This window comes from Rutilus rutilus (genome assembly GCF_951802725.1).
Source record: "Rutilus rutilus genome assembly, chromosome: 25".
NCBI classification, from domain to species: Eukaryota; Metazoa; Chordata; class Actinopteri; order Cypriniformes; family Leuciscidae; genus Rutilus; species Rutilus rutilus.
Genome location: NC_140229.1, coordinates 4,910,697 through 4,919,451, shown reverse-complemented (window position 1 = coordinate 4,919,451; position 8,755 = coordinate 4,910,697). Strand labels below are relative to the sequence as shown.

Sequence of the window (8,755 nt, the reverse complement as noted above, 5' to 3'; positions counted from 1 at the left end):
ACTCACGACGACACTTTTACCATTTTAGCCTTAGGGGTGTTGAGAAGGAGGAACTGATAAGAAAGAGCTCCTCCTATTAGCTTTATGCTGTGCTAATTGCTGCAAGAGATATAGTAAAAGACACATTTTTAATAAAGTAAAAGACAACACATCCTCAATATTGATTTGTTTTGCATTGTAGCTTTGAAAACACCATAGGCTACACTAGATATCAGACATGTTATTAGTCTTCTATATCTTTTATTGTGATCGAAACATTACCAACACTTCAAAATAATAGTTTAATCGATTTTAATGTAATGTAAGATGACGGCGGCACGCATGCGCACAACACTAGTGTGCTGGTGGTCGGTGAAAAAAAAAAAAGAGAACTAAAAAACACCCACATAGTGAAACGCTCTGTGATTGGACGAAATCACCATTTCAAACCAAGACGGAGCTCGCTGATTGGTTATAACGCTGGACCGTAGCGCGCTATCGCTGAAGTGGGCATCATTGTGTTTTCCCTCCGTTTCAAGCGAAAAGAGAAGAAGCTCGTCTGACGATATGGTAAGATAAGTTTTTAATTGTCTAATTTCTCAAATAAATCTAAGCTCGGACCGATGTGTTCTGTATAAACCGTAATTGTGCAGTGCTTTAATTCTGTGCACGTGATGGCTTTTAATAAGCTCGTAGTGTTTGTGGGTTGCAGTGTTTTGGTAAGAGAGCGCCGACCACGCGAATAAAGTGAATTTGGTGTATTGTTCTTGAAAAGGAATCAAAAAGCCGGGAAATGTGTGTGTAAATGTAATATTTGGAAGTTTCCTGGCTTTAAACTAAATTTAGCGCATAAACGCATTATGACTCTGGCTGGTGGGATATATCTAACGTATATTTTTAAGTTAGTAGAGTAGAGATAAACGTAACGTTAGTGTTAATAAATAAAAGTCAAACCTTAAAGGCATTTTCTTATGTTGTTTGCTGTAGCTTTGTCAGATCAACTTAAAGAAACTCAAGCTATTTTTAAGAACTCCGAGCAAAAATGATTAAGTTACTAATCTTTTTTTTGTTTATTTGATCACTTCACTCTTGAAAATGGTCTATAGCAATACACATTGCCTACATAACTCACAAAATGATCCGATTCAGCAGATGTTGCGTTTGTTCTGACGAAGACATGCCCCATTTACATTGAGCACAATGCAATTTCAATGAGCCTTGGTGGGACATTTGAGTAATAAATCCTTGTGCTTCCGCAGGCAGGAGGAAAGGCTGGAAAGGACAGCGGGAAAGCCAAGGCGAAAGCAATCTCCAGATCACAGAGAGCTGGTCTGCAGGTATGGATTCCTTCACCAGAGAGAAAAAAAAATGGATTGATGTTAAATTTAACCGTATGATGTTGACCGTTTCTTTGGTTTATGCGATTCAGTTCCCTGTAGGTCGTATCCACAGGCACCTGAAGACCCGAACTACCAGCCATGGTCGTGTTGGAGCCACTGCAGCCGTGTACAGCGCAGCCATCTTGGAGTACCTGACTGCTGAGGTAATGGATTTATTTTGGCACCGTTTGTTAAACGAGCCTGTTGGATGTCATAGTGGCAGGTCGTTGGCTGGCTGTGGTTTTTCTGCTATACATGAATCGTCTGTAAAGCAAATGCAAACCCAGTGATTGTCATATTGGCAGGTGTTGGAGTTGGCTGGAAATGCCTCCAAGGATCTGAAGGTGAAGCGTATCACCCCAAGGCATTTACAGCTGGCCATTCGTGGTGATGAGGAGTTGGACTCGCTTATCAAAGCTACCATTGCTGGCGGAGGTGAGTTTTGTTTGCGTAACACGTGATTTTTCAGATGTGGTGTGATTTGTAAAACAAAAATGAACACTGATGCTGTTATAGTTGTAAGACTGGCTCTGATATTATTTTAATTCCGTTTGTTTCCGTCTTTCCCTACAGGTGTGATTCCACACATCCATAAGTCTCTGATCGGAAAGAAGGGCCAGCAGAAAACTGTATAAGATGGATTGATGTTCGACTCTGTCTTTGTATAGCAACAGCAATCAGCGTTGAGAAAGCAGTTGTTTTTGTTGTTTCCTCATTTGTTTGGTTATGTTTGGTAAGTGTAGTTTAACATAACAGAGGTTAGAGTTTGACGTACTGTATCCATGATTATAACGGGGGGGTTGTTACGTGTTCTGGGGGGGGGGGGGGGGAGGAAAACTAATCCTGCCTTTTGTTTAGTTGGGTTAAAAGATGGGGGTTTTCTGAGGTGTGGGTTTCATTTTTGGCTTTTTAAAGTCTGTTTTATACAATAAAATCCTTCTTTTTTTTTCTAAATGATTTGCTTTTCTGTGATTTTCATTTAATGCATAATCCTTTGATTAGCTTTATGCTGTGCTAATTGCTGCAAGAGATATAGTGATTAAATCCTCATACCAAGGTTGCAAATAATCCTTTTATTTTAAAATATGCACACATTCACTCTTTTATATGTCTAAAACAGTGTTTCTTGTCTCAGTTATTAATAACATGATTCATGGAAAATGATAGCTTATTTAGTTCAGTAGTTTCAACTTTCCATCACATATTGTTGGTTGTTTCATTTTGTTTCTACAGTAAAGCTGTTGTCAAATGTTAAATATTTAGCTACTTGCATCTTCCCATGCACTCTTTCACCATTAAAACTAAAGTGTTGCGTTGACTCTACCTCTGTAAACGGTAAGCCCTGTCTTCTTTGCTTTGGCCATCTCAATCATTGTGATATTGACGACTGCTGTTAGACCACTGAGGCAGACCAGCCTAAAAATGTAGGCTGATAATAATAGTCATTCTTGGATATGACATAAGGGATGATGTAAATAAATGCCAATATTAACCAACTGCTGAACCATACGTCATAGCAGTGTGAAGTGGGCGGGGTAAAAGCATCTAAGGGGTGGAGATGGGTAGGTTTAGGGGTCAGGGGGTGGAGATGGGTGGGTTTAGGGATCAGGGGGTGGAGATGGGTAGGTTTAGGTATGGTATATGTAAGGTGGATATGTATGGTATGCGGTTCCGGCATCAGACTGTTAGGCTGGCGCTGTCGTCCTCACACTGCTATGACGTATGGTTCTGCGGTTCTGCAGTGAGACCTATCTCAATAAATGTATAGAAATTTTTTTCCAGCTATATTCCCATTGTATATATATTTTGAAACAAAAAGTACATGGAAATTACATCAGGGTGGGCTGTCAATTTTAGTCTTAAAAACATATTTTAAATGAGCTCAGGTGAGCTCATAAGTCCCACCTATTTTTATAGTTTTACATTTGACTATAGTTGATAATCAACTAAACATTTCTTTAACTAATTATTTAACAAAAGGTTGTAGCCATATATGTTTGACTGTAACATGTAACTTTAGAATGTGCAGTAGGATAGAGGAAAAACATAGTTTCATTAGAGGAACTATTTGTCATAATGACATGACAAAATATATTATTTGTATTTTGATGGTATAATTATAAGGAATAAGTAAGATTAAATGTTTAGTTTAAATTCAGTATAAATTATATCTACACTTGTGTTCAAAAGTTTGTGGAATGTTTAAAAGGAGTCCTCTCGTCTCACCAAGGCTGCATTTATTAGATATAAAAAAAATACAGTCACATTTTGAAGTATTAGAATTTAAAATAACTCTTTTCTCTTTGAAAACATTTAATAATGTAATTTATCCCTGTGATCAAAGCTGAATTTTCATGATCATTACTTCAGTGTTCAGTGTCACATGATCGTTCAGAAATCATTCTAATATGCTTATTTGCTGCTTCAAGAAACATTTCTGATTATTATCAATGTTAAAAACAGTTCTGCTGCTTCATATTTTTGTGGAAACCGTGATGCATTTTTTTTGAGGATTCTTTGATGAACAAAGTTCAAAAGAACAGCATTTAGTTGCAATAAAAAAAAAATCTTTTGTCAGATTATAAATTGTCTTTGATGTCACTTTTTAATCAATTTATTGCATCATCGCCAAATAAAAGTATTAATTTCTTCTTAAAAAAAAAAAAAATTGTATACTGTAGTAATTAAGCACTTTACACCCTTCGAAAGAAAACATAAGCGGTGTAGTCAAATAGAAAAAGATTTATTTATACACTCCTCTTGTACACATAGACATTTTTCAAGATTTACAAACATATTTAAATAATTCTTCAAAACAAAAAAAACTTTAAAAAAATCACATTTGTTATTGCACTTCACCCTGTATTCACAAATGCAAAGATGTAAACAAAGCCTCGACTAACAGTAACAGGCAGAAATGGCGGGTTTACTGGCGGCCTCTCCTCTCACTGTGTGCTGTAGTAGTGAGAGTGGTACGGCGGGTACGGGGTCATCATGGAGGGGTTGCTGGGATGGACGGGGAGGCTCTGTATTTGGCTGTACTGATACAGGGCGTCCACAGGCAGGCTCGGCAGGCCCCCGGAGGTGGCAGGACCGTAGTGGAACCCGGAGCCGTACGGTGTCGCGCTCTCCTGGACCCCCGTGTAGAAGCTGGGATACGGAGCGCCTCGGAAACCGTGCAGATCGGAGTAATGCATCATATGCGAGGCGACCTTAGCCTGGCAGGCGTGAGCGAGGCTGTCCTGAACGGTCCGCTTCAGCTTCATGCGTCGGTTCTGGAACCAGTTTCTGATCTGATGGAGAGAAGCATAACGTAAGGTCATATTTTGCACATCAACAAAGCACTTAAATCACATTATTGAAAATCTATTTTTGTAGCACCTCTAAGGTAATGTTTGCGAACTAACAAAGATAGTTAATCTTTGTTAATATATTAGTTAATAAACATAGCTGTTCATTGTTAGTTCATGTTAGCTCTGGTCCGTTATATAATATGGTAGCACTTTACTATAAGTTTTTTTTTTTTATGTTAGTTAATAAAAATACATTTATTTGTTGTTTGTTCATGTTAGGGCACGTTTACACGACAACGATGTAGGCTACTAAAAATGGAAATGTTTTTCCTTTGCTTTTTTCAGATGACAACATTTTCGAAACGATCCGTTCACATGGATCCGCAAAAACGACTAAAAAGGCTGTATTATGCATGGCAGGCCAGTAGATGGCGATGCCACTTTGTAAAGAAACACTATGTGCCTATAGACTGTAATACGCATGCGCATGACCTCACCATTTTCACAAATTCGCGTTTTTGTAGTTTACACTGAGGCAATAACTGTAGTTTTTGAAAACTTGCACTTTGAATCCCATTAAAAAAGTTTTCATTTTTTAGCTGGTGATGTTTAAATGGCCCTTAAGTTCACAGTGCATTAACTACCATTATTTGATTTTAATAATACAGAAGTGAAGGTTTAAAGTAACATTAACAAAGGGGCCGTTTACACGACAGCGTTTTGAACTAAAAACTTTAACTTTTTATGCGTTTTGGCCGTTCATTTATTTGATAACAATGTTTTGGGAGCCTGAAAACAAAAACGGGATTCAAAGAGATTCCAATATCGGCCCTGTGCAAACTACAAAAACAGGAATTTGTGGCACATAGTGTTTCTTTACAGTGACAGCGCCATCTACTGGCCTGGCATGCATAATACAGCGTTTTTAGTCGTTTTTGCAAATCTGTTTTTTACAATGTTGTCGTCTGTACGCAAAACTTTTCAAAAAGGCAAATGTTTTTTACTACACCGTTGTTGTGTTAACATACCCTGAGATTAATAAATGCTTAAAGGGTTAGTTCACCCAAAAATAAAAATTCTGTCAGTAATTACTCACCCTCATGTTGTTCCAACCGCGTAAGACCTTCGTTCATCTTCGGAACACAAATTAAGATATTTTTGATGAAATCTGAGCCATGTTTCACTCCTCCATAGGCTTCCAGTGTGACCGAAACTTGCTGGCCCAGAAAAGTTATTAAAGAGATCGTTAATATAGTCCAAGTGACTCCAGTGGCTCAATCTTAAGTATATCAAGCGACGAGAATACTTTTTGTGCGCAAAAACAAACAAAAATAACGACTTTATTCCACTATTCATTTCCTTCTCTCTGGATGTCTAGTTGGTTTGCGTAGTGTTTTTGCGCAGCGCGTCTGTGTTACACGTCACCACGTAGGCTCACTATTGGCCGACGCCGGTCATGTGTGTGTTGCGTGATGACGTGCAACACAGACGCGCAGCGCAAACACACTACGAGGCCCAGAGAGAAGGAAATGAAAAGTGGAATAAAGTCGTTATTTTTGTTTGTTTTTGCGCACAAAAAGTATTCTCGTCGCATGATAAACTTAATGTAGTGCCACTGCAGTTACTTGGACTATTTTAACGATGTTTTAATAACTATTCTGGGCCGGTGAGTTTCGGTCACACTGGAAGCCTATGGAGGAGTCAAAATTCTGTCAGATTTCATCAAAAATATCTTAATTTGTGTTCCGAAGATGAACGAAAGACTTACATGGTTGGAACAACATGAGGGTGAGTAATTACTGACAGAATTTTCATTTTTGGGTGAACTAACCCTTTAAGAAGTATTTTTCATTGTTAGTCACTAATGTAGTTAACTAATGTTAACAAGTGTAACCTTATTGTAAAGTGTTACCAATCAACTTCATCATACCTGTTTATCAGACAGATTCAGTCTTTTGCAGAGCTCAGCTTTGTCCTGGGCTCCCAGATAAGCGTTCCTCTTGAAGGCTTTCTCCAGGCTGTTGATCTGCTCGGCGGTGAACGCTGTTCGGGGTCTGCGGCCAGTAGAGGGAGATGCAGATGCAGCCGGTTCTTTGAGGGCCCCAGGTGAGAGAGAACGGCCCCCCTCGCTCTCGTACCCGGACGTCTCCTCCTCCTCCGTGCTGCTGCTGAAACCGGCCTCTGACGCTAGGAGAAAACAAGCACAGATTCATATACAGATCAGGTCTCAAAAAACAACTTTGCAAGAGGGAAAGAAATAATGATACATTTGCATTTAAATTGAAAATGCTCAAATGAAAAATAAATAGAAGAAAATGTTGGAAAAAAATCACAAAATTAGATCCTATGTAAACTGTTGATTTGCTGTAAGCATTCAAATATTTTTTTTAAAATAAGATACTAACAAAATTACTTGAAAAAAGTATTTTAATAGTACTTTTAACCATTGTTACCATGTTAAACAATATTTCGACTTTTTAAACTACTAATTCAATACAAAAAAAATAACAATAGTGTTTTAGAATTTTACATTAAATTATTATTTAAAATGTAAAATAACAGTTTTTATTTTAATATATTTTAAAATGTCTTTTATTCCTGTGTTGGCAAAGCTTACTTTTACTTTTAGCTATTGTTTACGTGATTCAGAAAACATGGAGAATCAGGAGAATCGTTACATCAAATAATTCAATCAAAAACAAGTTAATTTAATTAAATATAAAATAAAATGTTAGTATTTTAGATCTGTATTTTTCTATTTAAAAAAAAAGCTTTATAATTTAAATTGCATATACAATTTTACTGTTAATTCTATGAAAGACAATATAAAATAACACTATTAAATCATGAAAAAAAAAATGCATAGAAGTATACTCTATGATTATTAGAAAAGCAATTTACCGTGAGTGTGTTGCTGGATGATATTGTCGTCACTTGACTCGGTCTCTTGCGTAGATGCACACAGCAAACCGTTTCCCGGCTGTGCTGGCTCCATACGTTTCTCCTGAGCCTCCGTGTTTTCCGGTCTCCATCTGCCGTAGAAGCCGGGAAGGCTCTCGGACGCCGTGCCAGAGGTGCTCGGGCCGTCCCAAGAGTTTGAGGGACGTGTGGATGATGCCGAGCTGCACAAGGCCTGGCTGCTCTGAGAAAGCCACTCGATGGAAAAATGCCCCTTCATCTCCGAGAACGGCTCCAAATCCAGCAAAGAAAAGACAAATATCCGGTTTCAAACAAGGTAATGCAGTTCCTCTTCTTTAGGGTGAGTTTCCAGAAGTCCTGTGACTGAGCGAGTCAGATCTGTGTTTGTGTTCTGATAAGTGTGGCTTTGGGTTCACTGATCAACACCTCCAGCATGAGGCTCAAGTATTTATAGGGCTAATCCCAGCTCATTTACAATTCAGTTGGCCCGGATCAAAGGAAACATCCTCCCCTGTCCTGATCTCCACCCCTTCAGTTTTCACAAGTGTGGTAATGAAGACGTCTCAATCGGCCTTGAGTGAACCCATTAACTCCTGGCACCAGTAAGTCTGGAGATGTAATCCCCTCCCTAAAACCATCTCTGATCCCGTCTCCTCGCTGAGGTGTGTGTGTGTGTGTGTGTGTGTGTGTGTGTGTGTGTGTGTGTGTGGGGGGGGGGGATTTCATATATGTACACGCTAGAAGGAGTCTGATGGAGGAAGTTCAAGGTTAAAAACAGAGGCTGAGTCATGGAAGTCATAACCAACAGCGATATTTGGTCATCTTAAAAGTACAATAGTCTTAGTTCTTCATGAGAAACCAACGAAAAGCTCTTCAAACGGATTGAAAAAGTCAAAATCATCGTATAATGTCCACAAAGATACATCCACATAAAAATAACTTTCTTTCTTTCTTTCAGAAATGATCAACAAATTGGAGAGAAAAAAACAATATCCAAAAAGGAGATCCAGTTTGTTTGTTTGTTCATTTATGTATTTATTTAGGTTCTTATGTGTCATTTTTTTTTTACTTTTTTTTAAGTTCTAAATCAGGTATTTCTTAGCTTATGGCATTTATTTATTTAACTTCTAAATCAGTTTTTTATTTTTTTTATTTTTCTGTTATGTATTTATTTATTTATTTAAT

General features: G+C 38.0%; 2 protein-coding genes across 2 annotated transcripts; one reads left to right on the top strand and one right to left on the bottom strand.

The window, feature by feature from the left end:
• Nucleotides 1–435: 435 nt before the first annotated feature.
• h2az2b (H2A.Z variant histone 2b) lies at nt 436–2,691 on the top strand. Its single transcript, XM_084399931.1, has 5 exons — nt 436–549; nt 1,239–1,316; nt 1,409–1,522; nt 1,664–1,793; nt 1,932–2,691. Exons 1-5 carry the CDS (start codon nt 547–549, stop codon nt 1,991–1,993), a joined length of 387 nt encoding a protein of 128 aa, XP_084256057.1. The 5' UTR covers nt 436–546; the 3' UTR covers nt 1,994–2,691.
• A 1,393-nt stretch (nt 2,692–4,084) lies between these two features.
• ved (ventrally expressed dharma/bozozok antagonist) lies at nt 4,085–7,972 on the bottom strand. The gene is made up of 3 exons (XM_084399930.1): nt 7,553–7,972; nt 6,582–6,838; nt 4,085–4,651 (listed from the first exon to the last, which is right to left on the bottom strand). Exons 1-3 carry the CDS (start codon nt 7,827–7,829, stop codon nt 4,304–4,306), a joined length of 882 nt encoding a protein of 293 aa, XP_084256056.1. The 5' UTR covers nt 7,830–7,972; the 3' UTR covers nt 4,085–4,303.
• Nucleotides 7,973–8,755: the final 783 nt, after the last annotated feature.